The sequence below is a fragment of the Crocuta crocuta genome, unplaced genomic scaffold (assembly GCF_008692635.1).
Source record: "Crocuta crocuta isolate KB4526 unplaced genomic scaffold, BGI_CrCroc_1.0 scaffold55, whole genome shotgun sequence".
In the NCBI taxonomy this organism is placed as follows: domain Eukaryota; kingdom Metazoa; phylum Chordata; class Mammalia; order Carnivora; family Hyaenidae; genus Crocuta; species Crocuta crocuta.
The window spans coordinates 70,235-89,681 of record NW_027530512.1 but is presented as its reverse complement, the minus strand read 5'-3'; the positions used below and the strand labels follow the sequence as shown (position 1 = coordinate 89,681).

At 38.5% G+C, this 19,447-nt stretch overlaps 1 protein-coding gene and 1 pseudogene across 2 annotated transcripts in view; one reads left to right on the top strand and one right to left on the bottom strand.

Annotated features, from left to right (window-relative positions):
* Positions 1–823: 823 nt before the first annotated feature.
* COX16 (cytochrome c oxidase assembly factor COX16) lies at positions 824–11,445 on the bottom strand. Its single transcript, XM_077767090.1, has 4 exons — positions 10,995–11,445; positions 9,161–9,232; positions 4,304–4,366; positions 824–1,159 (listed from the first exon to the last, which is right to left on the bottom strand). The coding sequence occupies exons 1-4, from the start codon at positions 11,061–11,063 to the stop codon at positions 1,037–1,039; spliced, it is 327 nt and encodes a 108-aa protein (XP_077623216.1). The 5' UTR covers positions 11,064–11,445; the 3' UTR covers positions 824–1,036.
* A 5,468-nt stretch (positions 11,446–16,913) lies between these two features.
* The window catches only part of LOC144233999 (methylsterol monooxygenase 1 pseudogene), a 5,172-nt pseudogene continuing 2,638 nt past the window's right edge, over positions 16,914–19,447 (top strand). Inside the window, exons 1-2 of the transcript XR_013335831.1 lie at positions 16,914–18,105; positions 18,383–18,479. The product of XR_013335831.1 is annotated as a methylsterol monooxygenase 1 pseudogene (transcript). The remainder of the gene's footprint in view (positions 18,106–18,382; positions 18,480–19,447) is intronic.

Sequence of the window (19,447 nt, the reverse complement as noted above, 5' to 3'; positions counted from 1 at the left end):
AAGTGTGCCCCTGGCCTGGTCTCTAGGAGTTTTTAACTCAAGTTAGTCCGTGCTCCGTCTCCAGTAATTAGGCAATCACCCTTCAAGCACTCCTACCTGATGCTGGCTCCAGCAGTGCCTTCCAGAGGGTTCCTCCTCCAGTGAACCTATGATCCTCTATATTTGCCTGTGTCTCCAATTTTCCAGTGGTGGTTTTGTCCTGTGTCCTCAATTCTCTCATGGATCAAAGAACAGTTGTCGATTTTCAGGTTTTTCAGCTTTCCCTGTGTATTAGGCCAGGAGGTGTGACTTCCAAGGTTCCTTATATGTTGGACCAGAAACTGAAGTCCCCTATGTGGTTTTTAAAGAAATGGCCAAACAGTTTTCTAGACCATTTGCACCATTTTACCGACGACGTGTGAGAGATCTAGTTCCTCCACATCCTTGCCAGCATTTGAAATTGTCACTTTTTTATTTTAGCTGTTCTAGTAAGCATGTAGTGGTTTCTCAGTGTGGTCTGAATTTGTATTTCCCTAATGACTAGTGATGTGGTTTCATGTGCTTATTTGCCATTCATACACCCTCTTCAGTGAAATGGCACTTTATTGTTTTGACCATTTTCTAATTGGATTGTTTGCTTTTTTACAATTGAGTTTTCAGAGCTCTTTATATATTCTAGATAGGAGTCTTTTAGCAGATATGTGGTGTGCCAATATTTTCTCTCAGTCTGGAGAGGTCTTTTTTTAACACGTTCTTTCTAATGAAGTGGTATCAATGCAATCATCATGTGATACTTTGGAGACTGATTAGTATATCATGTGAGGTGTTATAAGTAAAACCAAAACTCTTATCAGCCTGTGATCAATATTATTTTTCTACATAGGTTTGACATAAAATCACTGTGTGATGTCACTGTGACTTTTATCTGTCATCACATTACTCACATCCAGGCTTCTGCAGGTCTGAAATTTTCTTCCCACTGAATATGTAGCAGGAATTCCAGTTGATGACATTTTTGTTTAAAAAAAAAAGAAAAGAAAAAGAAAAAAGAATCAACTTAGGTGGCCTTAGTCTTAGTCTTAAGGATTTCTGGATTTCGTCCTTGGAGGAGGTCAGGATCTTCCCAAGGCCTGGGTCCTCGAATATTCTTCCAGTCATCAAAAGTGGAGTCCTTTATTTTCTGTAGAGCCACAACAAGTAAAGCATATATATTAGTGTGGGAGGCCTGTAGCTTTGATTAGAACATCATCGATTCATCAATGAATAAATAGTGAAAAAAACCCAATAGGCCCTCCATTATCATTTTAGCAAATAAATCAACTGCACATCACACACATACTAACTGAAGAAATGGCACATCTCTTAGGGTTTGGAATTTTTCTTGCTTGCTATTCATGTTAACTAGACCACCTTTTCCCCCCATCAGAATAAAATTACCAAATTATAAAAATTCTACATGCTTTATTTCTGAGAATACAAAGAAAGGGAAGAAGCTGGGAAAACAAAAATCCAACTATGAAGGCTGAATGAGCATAAGAAGAAGCATGCATTAGCATGGGTAATGGTAAGTGAGAGGGGAAAAAACAAAGGTGGAGACCCTAAAGCCTTCTAGAAGAAAGAAAAGAGACCAAGATGGTCTGTCCTGCACATGAGAAATGAGCCTGAGCCAGAGAATGAAAAGACATTCCCCAGAGCTGCCATAAGCCAATCCCTTTCAGTAAGTAAAGCCTAGGGGTTTTTTTAATGTATCTATTTTTTTGAGAGAGAGAGAGAGAAACAGAGCATGAACAAGGGAGGGGCAGAGAGAGAGGGAGACACAGAATCTGAAGCAGGCTCCAGGCTCCGAGCTGTCAGCACAGAGCCCAACATGGGGCTTGAACCCACTAGCCATGAGATCATGACCTGAGCTGAAGTCGGACAGCCAACCAACTGAGCCACCCAGGTGCCCTAAAGCCTGGTTTCAACTACAGCTTAGATCACTGTACCTTCAAGAAGTGTGAAGTGTCTCTCAGAAGAGAAATTAAGGTGGGATAGAGGAAAGAATATAAATGTTTCTTCACCCTTCAACACCACTCTGACAAGTTTTCTACAATTGCTTTAACTGTTCTAGAATTACTGATAAAATAATATAGATAAAGAGACTCAGGGAACCCAGAATAGCTTATATCCAGAGATAAGGAAAATGATATGAATTTACATGGACAGTAGTAAAAATAAAAAGAAGCATCTCTCTTTTACTAAGAAGCTGTATAACCTTGGGCATGTGATTTAAGCCGTCTGGGCACTAATTCCTTCCTAAACAATAACAAAAAGGCTTGACCAAATGGTCTCCATGGTTTTTTCAGTTCTCAAATTCTATGGTTTCCAAAATAACTAAAGGAAAATTTACTCCCAAACAAACCATCGATAGCATCACTACTGACACCGTACTTACACATCGAGAAGCAGCAAGTTACAGGCTTTGAATAAATAGTGGGGATGTAGTGAACTGAACCACTCTCTAAATTTCACTTATAGGAAGTCTGTATTAAATATATGTGGATGAGCAGAATTCTACTTATTTAATGTGCAGGGGAGTAAATCATTTTAAAGTATAGCTATGAAATTATTTCAGTTATAAAAAGGTTTGAGGAAAGAATAATGGCCTTTACTCAGATAACATAAGACATATGCTCAAGAGAACTGAAGAATGATTCTTAGATGGGATGCAAGTTGGCAGAACAACTTCACATAAAAGTGTTGCAAGTCTTCACAGACCTTTGGTAAATGGAAGAGTCCCTGTGGAATCCTGCGGGACGTGGACAGTCACTGAGGATGACACCATACACGGGGTGGGCGAGACCACTTGAGGCTTACCACGTAACAACCAACCACTACAGAACTGAGCATGAAACAGAATCAAGAAGTGCTGAAGACAGCAGTGTCAGTATTGGATTTTCAGCCCCGCGAGAGTGGAGGCCTCTCTTTAATACCTCGTTGCTCCTTTGACATACAGCTGAGACACCAAAAAAGCCACTCTTCAGAAATTAGGATTAGACCAAAAGGAAGACCTGCCTTAGGCTGACTCCGACAGAGCTTAGAGCCAAGCTCTGACAAGATCCTCTGCGGAGACAATGTGGAGAATGAGCCCCATAGAGTTACAGCAGTTTAGGGAACACCAAAGTCTTTGCACAGATCCTCCCTTAAAAAGACAAAACCAGGGGCGCCTGGGTGGCTTAGTCGTTTAAGCGTCCGACTTTCGCTTAGGTCATGATCTCACGGTTCGTGGGTTCAGCCCCCGCGTCAGGCTCTGTGCTGATAGCTCAGAGCCTGGAGCCTGTTTCAGAGTCTGTGACTCCCTCTCTCTCTGACCCTCCCCTGCTCACACACTCTCTCTCTCTCCTAGAAATAAATAAAACATTAAAAAAATTTTTTATTTTAAAATAAAAAGACAAAACCAAGCTCAAAATGATCAGCCAATAATTGGACTGCCTGCTAAAATGAGAATCAATGGTCTTCAATATATTATTCATAAATGTTCACCTTTCAAGCAAAAATGATCAAACATACAGAGAAATGGGAAAATGTGATCCACAGTCAAAAAAATGGACAAACTCTAAGAAATGGAGCACACCCTGCTCATCACATCCTATAATAAACACTTCAATTTTTGCTACTCAGATGGGTGGAAAATGACCCCTCATTGTAATTTTAACTAATATTCCATAAGTTTAGTATCTCTTCATATGTCTAAGAATGATATTCACTTCCTTTTCTCTGCAGTCTTTATGTGCTTTACCCATGTTCCTACTGGCCAACTAAATTGTTAAACTTTTCTATATTGATCCGTAGATGCTCTTCATACTTAAATAAATTAATTCATCATGATAAGATAAACAATAGTTTTAGGATTTCTCATTTAACCAGTGACTTTATATACATTTTTTAAGCTGAACTTTTGAATTTTTGTATATAAACTCATCAATCTTTCCCTTTAAAGTTTTTGAATTTTGTGTCACATTTAAATCAGTTTTTCTGACTCAAGACCCCAAAAAGGATCTCCGTTTTTTTATCCTTATATTTTTAGCATTGTTTTTTTAATTTTTAAGTTCTTGTTCCATCTAGAATTCCTTCACTTATAGTATATGAAATATAGATCCATCTTGATTTTCTTTTCAAATGACTACATAGTTACCCCAAAACCACACTGTTTAAGGTAAATAATTTTTTTCTGCACTAGTAATCATTTAAGTTAACCTTACAACAGACAGAATCAGTTGCTGACCAGGAAAACTGTTACAAAAGAGAGGTTATACTAACATACAAAGTATATTAATGTATGTACCTCATACTCTGATTCCAATGACACTTTATTCATTTTCAGCTTTTTTTCTAATTCAGGATCAATCTGTAGAAAAGAAAGAGGAGCCATAAGTTATTCAAGTCTCTTAGACTCAATTTTGAAGGTAAAAAGTTATATCGGGGATGGCTGGGATAGTGTGGCAGATGACAAACACATGACCCAACCACCCAATCATGTAATGACAACATAGTGCTACCACCTACTATAATTATCAGCAGCTTGTATTCACCGACACTCTTTATATGCCAGGCATTTTGACATACATTATCTCTATGAATTCTCACAAAAACTTATGCAGATCTTTATGATGATGACGATCACGAGTGAAGATAATGGGAGACAGGAGTTCGAATCACTTGTTGAAGAGGAAGAAACTGGCTTTGACACTTGGCGCTGTGCCTCCAGAGCCCATGCTGTTAACAATCACCCTAAATGATGCTATTACATATAAATAACATAAAAATACTAATAAATATAGTGTTGCTCTTGAAAACAAAAAATAAGACCTTCATTATACCTTCATTATATCTAAGAAAAAATTAGACAGGATTCCATAGTAGTGAACAGGAGATGATGCCATGTTACCTGTGAGGGGCAAAGGGTTGAGGAAAGAAGAATGTGATTGCTGAAACTGATAAACAACAAGAAAACCCAAATTAAAATAAATGGAATAGCAGAATAGTAACTGAACACAGCTTAAGACCATTGATACACTAGAAATACCATTAGAACAATGTACAAGAGTTAGGATGAAGGAAATAAAAGGTCTATAATGAAAGCTACATGTAAAAGTCCCAACATAGGTCTGTTAGGGATTTCAGAATTAGAGAACAAAGAGAATGGAGGAAGGGATAATATTAAATAATTGACCAGTAATTAACTGAATAATATTTAGAAAAGCATGAGTCCTCAGACTGAAACAACACAAGAAAAAATAACCACAACAAAACAAAAACAACCCATTCTTAACTGAGTAATAGTAAAGCTTTAGAATATTAAGGATAGGGGTGCCTGAGAGGCTCAGTTGGTTCAGTGTCTGAGTTCGGCTCAGGTCATGATCTCGTGTTTTGTGAATTCAAGCCCCATGTCGGGCTTTGAGCTGACAGCTCAGAGCCTGGGCCTGCTTCGGATTCTGTGTCTCCTTCTCTCTGCCCCTCCCCTGCTAGTGCGTACTCGCTCACTCTTTCTTTCTCTCTCTCTCTCTCTCTCCCAAAAATAAGTAAACATTAAAAAAATAACACAGTCATTTGGCTTTCTCTTTCAGTGATGTTTGGACCATGCTGGCATTGGTATTGTAATTGTTCTCATTCTCATTATTTAAATCTTAGAAAATATGATCACAACATTTACAATGTTAAGAATTATATTAGGACTATTTCAAAGGGAAAAAAGACTTAATACTCAGGATTATAATGTACTTAAATGCACACTTAGGTCATACTACTTAGAGCAATGCAACAATGGATGATCTATTATTGTAGATCCATGGTTGTTAGCATTAGGAGTCAGGAGAAAAAAAGAACCACCATCACTAAGAATGGTGTAGATAAGGGGTGCCTAGGTGGCTCAGGTCATGATCTCAGTTCATGAGTTCAGGTTCTCTGCGTCTGGCTCTCTGTGTTGGGCTCTCTGCTGTGAGCCCAGAGCCCACTTCAGATCCTCTATCTCCCTTTCTCTCTGCCCCTCCCCCATTTGCCCTCTGTCTCTCTCAAAATAAATAAATAAACTTAAAAAAAATGAATGGTATAGATAAACCATGCCGTATCTATTTCACACTAAAATTGAAAGCTATTGCTTTCAGCTCATTTTTTTAGCCCACCTCTTGGTCTCTGTACTTTCCTTTCCACTTTCCTTACCTATGACTGAAAAGCAGGAATTTCTATGTTCTGGGATGCCAGACTTTCAGTCCTAAAATCAGGACAGTTCCAGGCAAACTAACATGGCCAGTCACTCTGAATCAATACTGTCTTTGTCCACCCTTCTCAACATTTCTCAACTGAACTTATCCTCTCTTAGGCTTTCTCAATGGCATTTGTACTCTCAACCTCGGACTTGACTCCCCCCACCTTAATCTCAGAAATCCTGTCCTCTTGATTCCCCTCGCTCTCAACCTCTCAACCCTTATAACCCCGGTCAACCTCAACTAATCATCCTGTCAATTCCTCTCACATTCAGTCCACCTCATCCTCTATCCTGTCCGAACTCAATCTCACCCAAACACTGACTCTTGACTTCACCTGAGTTTGACTTCTGAACATCAACCGACCTCGACTTCTCAGTCTCAGCAGGTCTTGTCCTCTGATCCTTCTCACATGAACTCTGTCCACTCAGCCTCCTCCTGCAGACCTTGACCAACCTCACCCTCTCAACCTTTTCAACCAACCTTGTCCTCTCAATTGCAACGAACCTCATTCTATTTCACCTTTCTTCTCTTTACTTTAACGCCATCTTCTACACATCTCCCGTTAATGCAATCTCTCTCTTCTCTCTTAACTCAGTGAAAGGCATCACCATTTATCGAGTCCACAAAACCCAAACCTCAAGCTATGCAAGGCTTACTCATTTTTTCTATATTATATACATCACACTAGTCATCAAAATACTATCAAATTTTTTTCTGGAACCCATTTATTTCTATCTTCATTGCAAAAGTTTTATTTCAAGTTCCATTACTGTCCACTGGCAAAGCGTCCTAACGAGTCTCATCTCTCCCCTCCCACCCTGCTCGATCCCCATCCATCTTGTCCCATCCTTGGCCAGAGAGGGATTTCTAAAATGAACATCTGACGATATGCCCAATACTCCCCCTGGGTTATAGAATATAATCATTTCCAACATTTAGCTAACACTCATTCAATTTTTTAAAAAGTTTACTTATTTTGAGAGAGAGAGAGAGAGCGTGCGCACATACTCAAGGGAGGGAAAGAAAGAGAGGGAAAGAGAGAATCCCAAGCAGGCTCTGTGCTGTCAGCACGTGGGAGCCTGACACAGGGCATGAACCCACAAACTGTGAGATCATGACCTGAGCTGAAATCAAGAGTCAGACTGAGCCACCCAGGCGCCCCAACACTTACTCATTCTTAGGTTCATAATTCCAAGATTGATGCTTATAGCAAACCTTTTTTGATACCCCTTTCCCAAGTCTAAATTGTATGCCTCTCTTTAAAGTTCTGGTAATGTTCATTCCTGCTGCCTCTCTCTCACTCTCGAAAATAAATAAAACATTAAAAAAATATATGTTAAAAAAAGGAGCACGGTGGCTCAGTCGGTTAAGCATCTGACTTCAGCCAATGTCATGATCTCCAAGTTCATGGGTTGGACCTCCACGTCGGGCTCTGTGCTGACAGGTAGCTCAGAGCATGGAGCCTGTCTTCAGATTCTGTGCCTCCCTCTCTCTCTGCCCCTTCCTCTCTCCTGCTGCCTCTCTCTCTCTCAAAATTAAATAAAACATTAAAAAAATTAAAAAATAAGTAAAAATAAAGTTCTAGTAATGTTTTATGCAAAATTCAGATATAGCATTTTACTGGGCAATGATGTAGTTTGTTTGACTACATTTTTAAACTGGATGTCTTCCGGGGCGCCTGGNGTTTTCCAGCCTAAATTATGCCACAAGCTTTGAAAGAACTCATTTCGTGAATTTTTATCCATAGGATCTGCCACATGAAAACACAAATGAAAAATATTCAATTATTTTTCAAATACGTACATGTCATTCCACTTCCAAAAGTCAGATTATTATAACTTCCATCTTAAAAGGGGGAAAAAAGTCCTTAATAAAATAAGTGGGATGGTAACAGAAACGTTTTACCACAGTTGACAACTGCTCTATTGCCCCACAGAAATCACACATTCTTTTTAAATTTAATATTTATTCTAATATCTAATATCTTTAAGACTAGATGGAATTGGTGTTTCTCTTAAATCATAAAATTAACTGAGAAAATTAAATAGGCCTTTACTACTCTTTATTTCCCTATCAATGATTATTAATTAATATATGATATGTATTTCATTAGCAGACCTCAGTAATATTGGTAGTAAATCATATATATATATATTTCACCACACATATGTATTTATAGTTACATATAATATAAATATTAAATATATTATATATATTTATCATATATAAATAACTTGGAAAAAATTCAAATATCAGAAATGGCCACAAAAAAGGTTTGTTATGTAACACTTGGCTTGAATTTGTAAGTAACTGTGTAATCACAGAGGGTGAGAATCCTAACACTACCTCAAAATAGCCANAGATTCCTCACCTGTAAATTTCATATACTTATATGTTTATAATATACAAATATATACAACACATATAATTATATATATAACATATACATACATGTTATATATATAAAATTATATGTGTTGTATATATGTTATATATAAATATGTTTATCTATAAAAAGATACATATCATTATTTATAACAAAAAATAATTTTCTTTTACTGTTAGTATATCAGTATAGTTTATATATCAATGTAATTTATAAAATTACTGATATCCATATGAAATGGAGTAATAAAATGCAGGTGAAACTGTCCCAAATTCTTTAGTCCCTCCTAAATCCTAAAAACAACTATGCCAGGGCACATATTATTGGAGAACACAGTATTGCAAATTTTCTAATGATGAAGAAGATTACTAAAATCTTTATCATGATTCACTTTCGTATCATCACTAATGTCGTTTTACAGAATAAGGGAAGAGCCCAAAGATTATATAGCCACCTTGCAAAGTAAGACAAAACTCAGACTGCATACACACATCTAAACCAGAACATACACATACACAGACGCATGCTGAACACCAATTACAGTCCTTACTTTAATTTTCACAGCATCGTATCGGATTTGTGAAAACTCACGAAGACCAAAAGAGCCTCCAACAATCAGCACCTGAAACAATGAAAGGAAACAATTAAAATAGAAGCGCAGAATTCAGTCTAGCTATTGATTACTTATCTAAATGCCAACAGTGAAAGCTTATATGAAATCCAATAGATTGTTTTTCCTCGTGAGTTATCACTCATCTGTTCAGGGTAAGTGCAGTATATACTATTACAAGGAAACGTTTTAGCCCATTACCAAATACCAGAATCAGTACCCCATACCTTCACTTGACCTCGTTTGGACAAGAAGGGAAGGAAAGTAGTATTAACGTACATCTGGTATTCCAAGTCCTCTTCTGTATGCTGCTGAATGAAGATTCCTATGAAGCATTAATATTTACCCAAGAAAGGAAATAATTTCAGCTTGAAGATAATGTAGTATAGTAATTATGGCACATTTGACTGATACACAATGAAAAGGATGTATCTTTTGAGGTCTTTCCAGTAGTGCTGGGTTTCACAGTACTGAATTCAACATTTTCCTCTTCAATATTATTTATATATCTAGGATTCATATTTTGAAACATGGTCCTTTAGACGTCGAGACCAGTATAGAGTAACACATTTGGGGGAAAGGCTACTACGGTACTTTCCATTCCAAGAAATAAAACAAAACAGGAAACCCCTAAGTATTTAGAAGGTACTTCAAGAACAGTGGTTTTAAGATCTGGCTTTGGTGCTTTTGAAAAATAAGAAACAAAATCATACTGGCATTCACTGGCACATGCAGGTGACCTCAGGTTAGTGGCCACAATCACAATGCTTCTGAATGGATCGCCATTTGGGGACAGAGGAATCCATAGAAAGGACGGTTTTTACACATGCTCTGTCATCTACACAAATATAATTACATTACATTTTAAGATCGTTTTCTTCAAACTCTTTTAAGGTCACTTCTCTCCTTTTGTTCTGCTAAAATGCCAATAGCTGGTATCTTCCACTATACCAACATCCTTACCAAAGTAATAAGCTATTATGTATTTAAAACAAAGTGGCTTTTACCCACATGCTTTATTGAAACGGTTTGATTTACTATGGCATCAAGACTTGCTGAAGCAAAGTAACTTGCCAAGGTGGATCGGTAAGGGGAGCTGTGGGGCTGGATTCCAACTCTGGTTGGCGTTATGTCAGTCTCAACCTGCATCTTCAAAAATGAATGAGATCTTCAGGGAACCCAGTGTAGAGCTGTACCGCAAACATATAGTCACCAAAACTACTTTCAATGTGCCTTAAAATGATTACTTATAATTCAGCGACCTTCTGAAAAGCTGTTACAGTGTGGCAGGCACCGTGCTAAACACTCAATTCACAAGGTTTTATTTAACTCCTAACAACAACCTGGGAAGAATTAAACCTGTTCACAAATCAGTAAGCTGAAATATGGAGATGCCCGAAACTGTACAGGTAAATTAAGTAAATATATCTATTTCCAACGATCCACAGCACCGTTAAAGGGTAGCAGGAGATTAAGAATGCAAGGTTAGTAATCACCCAGACTGGAATAAAAGCTGGTTCTAACCTCGCTCTCTAAAGCACACCCTGGTAACTATTAGGGAGGATAAAAGGGGGACTCGAGAGCCCACTACCGGCGGGGTCAGAGGCCTAAGACTGCCTAGAAGTCCCTTCTTAGCGCAAGATGCGGCTCCCGTCCGGCCGCATCACAGACACTGGCGGCCAGGATCCAGCCGACCTCGAGGCCCCACCCCTTCCGGGATCCCGCCCCACCCCTTCCGGGGTCCCGCCCCATATGTTTTGCTCCCTGCGCTCACCAGCATGGGGACGCCGTAGCGAAGGGTCTTGTTCTTGCGCAGGGCGCGCATCACCGAGTGTGCAGACATGACTGAACTCTCCGATGCGCCTGGACGCCTAGTTCAGCAGGCCCAGCGCGGCCTCCCGAATCTCGGCAGCTCAAGCTCCCTCCCTACGAGAAAGCCCTTCACTCGCCTCCTCTCCTTGGCCTCCCGGTGCTCGGTCCTCTTCTGATAGGCCTCCTCCAGGCAAAAGCAGTCGATGCGTCGTAACACACTAGGGCGTCCCGGCTGAAATTCGACTGTCGGCGGTTTGGTTCCGGCACACCGGTTTGAAGTCTGGACTTAGGGACTGAAGTCGTGTCTGTAAATCATCTGCAAATGATGTCGAAACTGGTTCCTCCCACGTTTAGGGTCTTGGCCAACGCCAAGACCTTCTCTTGCAAATAGCCGCTCTATGAAATCAGCCAAGCCAAAAAAAAAAAATAAATAAATAAATTTGGAGCTAGTACTCTGGCTATTTGTAGGATGGGCAGTTTACCAGCTTTATAAAGATTTTTAGAAATAGATAAATCGCCACGAAAGGGTAGGTTGAATGGCAATCACTGTAGTACCTTGCTGTCACTGAATCTTTAATGTTCATGCTTTTACTGCCAGATAGCCTGTAATCTTGTCATTCATGAATGTCCATTTTCCACTTACTCCGCAACCCTCCGGCACATATTTTTGCAGGTCATTAGAAGGTTCGAAGAAAACAGCGATGAAAAAAATAACAATCCCTCTCTTAAAGAAGCTGGCAATTTAATGGACAAACAAATGAACGTGCCTTAGGTACAACAGTTGCTTAGGAAACAGCCCCCACGTGCCATTTGCCAGGGTGAGTCAGAGAAAGACTCACCTACCGAGTAAGTACTATTTGAAATGACCTAACAGTATAAAGTACAGGGGGCATGGATTAACAGTTCCCATGCTATCCCTGAAATCTTTCTACCTGTCCCTGCCTCTGTTGCCATGGTAACGTTCCTAGTTTAATCCTTTGTCATCTTTCCACATATTGAAGTCACCCCTAAGTGGTCTTCAGAAGAGAAATACCAGCTCTACCTTTCAGCTGCTCTAATAACACCCATATCTATAGGCCCACGGGGTCAAATATGATAAAACAAACATAACCCTAATGGTGACTCTCAAGTCTGTTTTCCACACTGCTGAAAAATTATCTACAAAGCATAAACAAAGATTCTCCTGGTTGGCTTTGTTCGCCTACGGTAGTCACTCCAATTTTCTTAGCAAGGAACTTAATTAAGACCCTTGGTAATATAATAAGACTTTGGCCTGCCTTTTCTGCCCCTCTTCTTCATTCACTCCATACTCCATCTTGGAGGAGATACTATTCCCTGAGTATTGCGTGAACTTCCACTTCTTCAAAATGCAGTTTCAGAAACACCAGGTTCTTGAAGCCTCCCTTACTCCACAGGCAATATAAATTATTACCTCCTCAGAGCTCCAGTAGCCTTTGACCAACACCTATCACAGAGCACTAGCACACTGAAGTCTTTGTTGCTCCAAATAGCATACAAGCAAGGTGAAAACCAGGAGAGAAGAGGGATACTTCAGAGTTTGAATTTGAACCTCGGGATTTACTTTTTGGTTCTGAGGCAGAGGAAATAAGTCAAACCTCTCCACCCCATGTTTCTTAAAGAAGCATCACATGACCTGATCCCAGGGAGATTTTGAAGTGATCAGGACAAGCTTTATTAAAGGGAGATTGAAAATTCCTTACCTCTATTTCTCCAATCTTCTATCACCCATCTCTCCAAGGAAGAAACTTCTTGCAAACATGGGGAGCACTTAGCCTGAGAGGTTAAAACTGCCCAGTGGGGGTGGGGGGGCTGGGGAAAAATTACGTAGATTCAAGGCAGAGAGTCTGGAGCAATTATAGAAAGCAGGAGAATTTAGGATTAAAGGGATGGCCTTATAGGGTCTCCTTGAATGGGATTTTTTTGTACTTTATTTTGAATTGTTTGACTTTTGCTTTTTGTTATATGTTTGTTCATTTGATTCATCTCTCTGCAGAGAAAGAACCAGATAGGACCCATAAGATTTCTTAGAGGATGTATTGTGAAGTATGCAAAATTTGCAAGTGGCTCTACTTCTTTCCTCATTCACTTCCTTTTAATATTTCAGAATTCATAGAGCATCCAGGTTAGTTCAGTATTATTTCTAGCAGTTTCCCTCATATCCTAGATGCGAAGGGTACTCCTCTAAAGTCCAGGCCTTTTCCTTCCTTTTCACTACACGAAACCTCTCCCTACCAGATCAGACACTAGTAAAGCCCTGCATTAAGCTAGCAGTTAACAATGGATTAAGTCATATACATATATTCTAGGTAATGCTGTAGCTAAGAAGCTGCTACCCTTTTTAGATAAAGCATATATTCAATTTAGGTAAATATAGGTCGTCAGTCTCTCATTTGTTCCATTATTTAAGTAAGCGTTTATGAGATGGCCCTGAAGGAGCAATTAAATAGTAAGAATTACGAGTATGCTGGAAGATTGTCAGGGGACAAAATTTGGAGCAGCAAGAAATTTAAATGCCTAACAAATAATATCATATAGGTGGTAAACTCCATTTCTGTGCTTAGTGTTCACCTTAAGCATTACTACTGTATACCTCAGTTTCTCTGTTAGATCTGAGTAAGTGATATTTGTCATCATTTTTATAGTTCTTACAAAATTCCTCATCAGTATGGGCTCTGTTGCATCCTCAGAAATATGACTCAAATCCCATCTGTGTATTTTCAGTGTTAACAAACCATCACAGTGTTGACTCAGCCATCCTAAACGTTCTACTTCCAGGTGGGAGGATATACACATGCGTATCCAGGACACAAGGCATCTCCACCACCCATGCCAATCCTTTAGGACTCGTATGTTTTTGATATCGAAGCACGTTATGTTTTCCTCCACTATCTGCTCTACCGTCACTTAACTCGTGCCAGTATATAGGAGCATTCATATCAAAATTACCAATCTTGAGAACTTTAGCACTGAGGTTAGGTTTTAGAACTGTGGCCAAATTTAATAGCGATGGGGATCAAAAGGTTAGTTACTTCACGAATCTTTGTTTGGTTTCCTAATTGACGTCTAAGTTGATTCACTCAAAAACCTTACAAAGTTTGGAAGAGGATGATTCCAGATTCATTTTACAGGTGAGCAAATTGAGGCTCAGAAAATTTAACAGGCTTGCACAAGGTCAGAACTCCGTGAAGTAGTACAAATGCCCCACCTAGAACTAAACGTCTATAGCATTTGGCAATACTGGCTGTCTCATTCTCGAAATTTCCTCCTCCCGCGGCTTCTGTGGATGTTTGGCTCTTGTGGATCCTCGCCAACTCTGAGGCTTTTTGTCTTCTTCAGCCTTATAAATCTTAAGCCAGAGTCCTCTGCTTCTTACAGGTGTTTTCTCTATCTCAGTGATTCTCCGAGTCTAGTGTGCACAGCACCCTTGTGAGAGCTTATCAGGACACAGAACACAGAGTGCTGGGCTGAGTCCCCAGTTTCTGATTCAGTGGGTCTGGGATGGGACTTGAAAACTGGCTTCCCTAACAAGCTTTCGTGTGATCCTTCTTCTGGTCTGGGGACTACACGGTGAGAAACACTGCTCTGCCCTTGCCCCCCAGGCTCTATCCTCTGCCCTAGGTAAAGTCAACTATCACTTTGGCTTCAAATTTTATCACACTGTGGATGATTTCTGGCACATTTCCAGTAGCATAAATGGTTTTCTAACACCTCAAAGTCAACATGCCACAAAGATTTCTTTTCCTTCTTTTTTCTTTTACCTTTTTTTTGGTCCTCCCCTCCATCCTCCATACTGTCTAATTTCTATGGCTATAACTACAGTGTCTGATACTTGGCTATTCAGTTTCCAATTCAGTCCAATGTGAAATCAGTTAAAAGTAAGCCTTTGACATTATTCAGCTAGGAAATAAATTGCTTCTCCCTTAATGCCCATCTGTCTTGTGATAGTGATCATTAACATTATAGTTTTATTTTTTAATGTTTTTTTTATTTATTCCTGAGAGAGAGAGAGACAGCATGAGCAGGGGAGGGGCAGAGAGGGAGACACAGAATCTGAAACAGTCTCCAGGCTCTGAGCTAGCTGTCAGCACAGAGCCTGATGCGGAGCTCAAACCCACGAACCATGAGATCATGACCTGAGACGAAGTCGGACGCTTAACCGACTGAGCCACCCAGGCGCCCCTATAGTTTTAGAATTATTCCCGTATTTGTCTTATTACTTCTTACAGAATAAAAACTATGGGATGAATGTGACCATGTCTAATACATTTCTGTCTTCATGACTTCCTTTGTAGCCCTAAACCACAATCCATAATTCTTGGAAAAACAAATAAAATGGCCATGGCAAAGGTGACAAAGAGCTTCCCATACCATGATTCACAGTGAAGATCCCCCAGTAGTGACTCCTAAACCAGACAAAAACCTGCTTTGCAACACTGTGGAGAGAATCCAAGGTAAGTCTCCTATACAAAAAAAAAAGTATTAGAAATCTCTCCTGTACAGATTAATGAAACCAAAATATTAACAAAATTCAAAGTTAGTTACATTGTCTCAAGGTGCAGAATTAGCTGAATTACAATGGAAAACTCTAACCTTCCAATTGCCATGGGACTAAAGCCAATCCGAAAGCTTTCTAAATACTGTCCATTAAATTAACTAGGGCTTCCTTTCTGGATAGGTGAATGTGTGCTTTTGTGATAGAAGTCAATGATGAAATGGGATTTTATCGATTGAAATTTATGTTCAAAAAAAGCTTTGTAGAAAAATTTCTAGTGAGAATTGTAAAGACACATGTTTGAATAAAGAGCAAGTAAAGTGTATTTTGATCTGATAAACTTTTTGAAAAGGAGACCATTTAAAAATGGCTTATTTGTGTGTTTTAAGTGTTTGAGTAACATCTGTTGTCCACAGCTGGTTTAAAAAAACAACTGTTAAAAATTATCATACATATAAAGTTTCCTATAAGTCAAAACATAGAGCACATTCTATAAAACTAGAACTTGACACTCAAAAGCGAACCTACTTCCTAAAGTAACCACTGCAAACTCAAGTAACAGTTTTTCAAATTTAAATTTTTCCAGTTTTACTGATATACAATTGAGACATAATATGGTATAAGATTAATGCATATACCATAATGATTTGATTAAGGTACATATTGTGAAGTGATAACCAAAGTAAATTTAGGTAAGATCCATCACCTCACATAGTTGCAAAAATTTTTTCCTTGTAATAAGAATTTTTAAGATCTCCCATAACACTATTAATAAGATTCTTAGTAACACTATTTTGAATAATCCCCAAATCATGAAGGATATCAACATAACAATGAGAAGTTACATGGCAATTAATAAAAAGGAAAAAACATCATATGACAGATGACAGAAAATAAACTTTTGACTTGTCAAGAAGAAAAAGAACCAAAAAAAAGTAGAGAATTAGTGAAAATAAAAGCTAAAAAAAAAAAGGAAAACAAACAAAACTAGAAGAATGGATTAATATAAAACCAAAAGCTGTTTATTAGAAAGAATCAATTCAAAGATTAAGGAAAAAATATTTAAATCTGTTGGGAATGAGACAAAAAACAAAAACAGAGATCTATAAGAAAGTAAAAAAGATTACATGAGAATTTCAAGTTCTAAGAGAAATTGATGGTTTTGTGATAAAACATAAAAGTCATACATACCAATTACTGAGGACATTGGAAATTTACCGTTAAGAAGAACTAGGCCTTTGGCTGTGGTATAGAAAGAACATTCGTCTTAATTGAGTCCAGCCATAGCTATCTTTCAAAAGTCCAGTGAAAAACTGTTCTTTCTAGCAAACAGGAGCGTGAGTAGATTGGGCAAGGTTTAACAACAGTGGAAATAAAATATATTGTACTTAGTTCTCAACATCCATTACAACACCAGCTCCCTTTAAAAAGGATAGTTGAGGTGACTTGGCCTGCAGTTCCCACACCGTCATCCAGAATTCTAAGGCTTTCTGCAGAGATTTGAAACATGGCAACAAATGAAAGTATCAGCATCTTTAGTTCAGCATCCTTGGCTGTGGAGTATGTAAATTCACATTTACCTGAGAACCCTCTACAAGAACCATATAAAAATGCTTGGAACGATATGTTGAATAATTATACAAAGTTCCAGATTGCAACATGGGGACCCTGATAGTTCATGAGGCCCTTTATTTCTTGTTCTCTTTACCTGAATTCTTGTTTCAATTTATACTGTACATGAAAAAGTACAAAATTCAGAAAGATAAACCAGAAACATGGGAAAACCAATAGAAATGGTTTTAAAGTACTTCTCTTTAATCACTTTTGTATCCAGCTTCCTTTGATTTGTGGAGCTTATTATTTTACAGAGTATTTTAATATTCTTTATGATTGGGAAAGAATGCCAAGATGGTGTCTGCTGTTGAGAAGATGCTTAGGCTGTGCAATGACTGAGGACACCTGGCCCTGTTTTCTGCACAGGCTCTTACATCACAAAAGGACATACAAATATATTCATAAAATTCATCATGAGTTTCAGGCTCCATTTGGGATGGACGCTGAATATTCACATCCCTTAGAAACTCTTGATTCTCGGAACTGGATTTTTCATTGGAATCATGCTTTTATGTGATCATGTTGTTCTTTGGGCATGGATGGCCATTCGTTTGATAGAAACTATTGATGTCCATAAGTTGTTATGACATTCCTGTCAACCCTTTAAATCTGATCCCTTTCTATTCTGGTTCTCAGCATCATCATTTCCACCACACGAACCTCACTGGAAATTATGACTCAACATTTACATAGTGGGATGGAATTTTGGGGAGAGACTCTCAATTTATTGCCTACAATTAAAAGATGAAGAAGGTTGCGAAAAAGACTAAATAAATATCTCCTCTAAACCTTCCTGAAGATACACTTCTCCTGAGTTGAAGCAAATAGCTAACATTGCTTCTGTGGAGCAGAAATGAATATGCGTCTTGGCTGCCAAGTGATACAAAGGACATTAACAACCTTAAATCATCTTCCTAGCGGGACCTGTTTCTACTCTACATAAAAGGTCTGTACGTGTAGAAATAAGTAAGTAGATATTGAAGTATAATTTTCATGAGGAAGTTTCAAAGGCCACGTTGCTAACCTAACGGAAAGGTTTGAAGTTATGGAAGAAGTATTCATCTATATCTTTCCCCCAATAACACCATAGTCCTGAAGTTGAATTTGGTCTTTAAAATCTTTTAAGTATATAGTGGCCATTTTATAAATTCTCAGCAGGGTGTGGGCCTCATATTGAACTTAAAACATCTTTTAGAATTTGCCTAACCATCAAATTGTCATAGGTTGAACCACGTCAAACGACAGTGTGAGTGAGGCTGCCGAACCAGGAAGAGCAAGCACAAAGAACTTCTCCTCTCGTCCTATGCTGACCAGTTTGAGGTGAGTCTCTGTCTTTGGGAAGTCAGTTTGGATTGCAAAGTACTACTGGTATCCATAAATTAAGGCATTTCTGAATTGTTGTAAGTGGAATGAGTCTAAAGGTTTTCAGGTTACTTGAATTTTTTTTTAAAAAACTGAGCTTTATTTTTATTTACTCTTTCATTTCTGTAGATCTAGTTTTCATTATACTTAAAACTGTATCTTGAAACATTGTGAATTGACTTGCTGTTTTTGCACTTTGAAATATTGAAATAAATGTGATTTTTTTTTTGTCTGATTACCTGGTTTCCAATTTTGGACATCAGCTGCCATTTTTTTATTCTTATAAGGAAAAGTACAGAAATCGTTAAATTGTTAAGATCTGTAATGAAAGTAGGGGCACCTGGGTGGCTTAGTCGGTTAAGTGTCCGACTTTCGCTTAGGTCATGATCTCGCGGCTCGTGGGTTCGAGCCCCGCGTCGGGCTCTGTGCTGACTGCCAGCTCAGAGCCTGGAGCCTATTTCAGAGTCTGTATCTCCCTCTCTCTCTGACCCTCCCCTGCTCACGCTGTCTCGCTCTCTCTCCTAGAAATAAATAAAAATATTAAAAAAAAAAAAGATTTGTAATGAAAGTAATAATTCTTAAAAAAAAAAAAGGAAAAATGACAAGGTAGGAAAGAGAATAATAGGAGAAAGGATAACATCTCCCTTGAAAAGATACTTTATGGTCTTATACTCATTATCTAAAAGAATTAGCCTTTCCTTAACACATCCACAGAAAAGCCAGATTTATTTAAAGTCTGAAATAAGTTTCCTGACCCCCTAAAGTAATGCTGAGATAAAGAAAAGCTTTTAATACTTTTCCTACATCAGCAATCTGTCATTCACTTTGTTCTAGGCAAGACCAGCTTTAAATGAGCCCTGTAGTGATTCTGTTAAACTTGTATTAAACTTGTACTCCACTCCCCCTTCCCCCCCGCCCCTGCAGCC

What these genes read in the sequence shown, in the direction of transcription:
- COX16 (XM_077767090.1), bottom strand. Translation starts at nt 11,063, where the DNA reads ATGTCTGCACACTCGGTGATGCGCGCCCTGCGCAAGAACAAGACCCTT. An exon ending in GCTACGGCGTCCCCATGCTG is followed by an intron (nt 9,233 to 10,994) that starts GTGAGCGCAGGG and finishes TCATTGTTTCAG; the next exon opens with GTGCTGATTGTTGGAGGCTC. An exon ending in ACGATGCTGTGAAAATTAAA is followed by an intron (nt 4,367 to 9,160) that starts GTAAGGACTGTA and finishes TCTTTTCTACAG; the next exon opens with ATTGATCCTGAATTAGAAAA.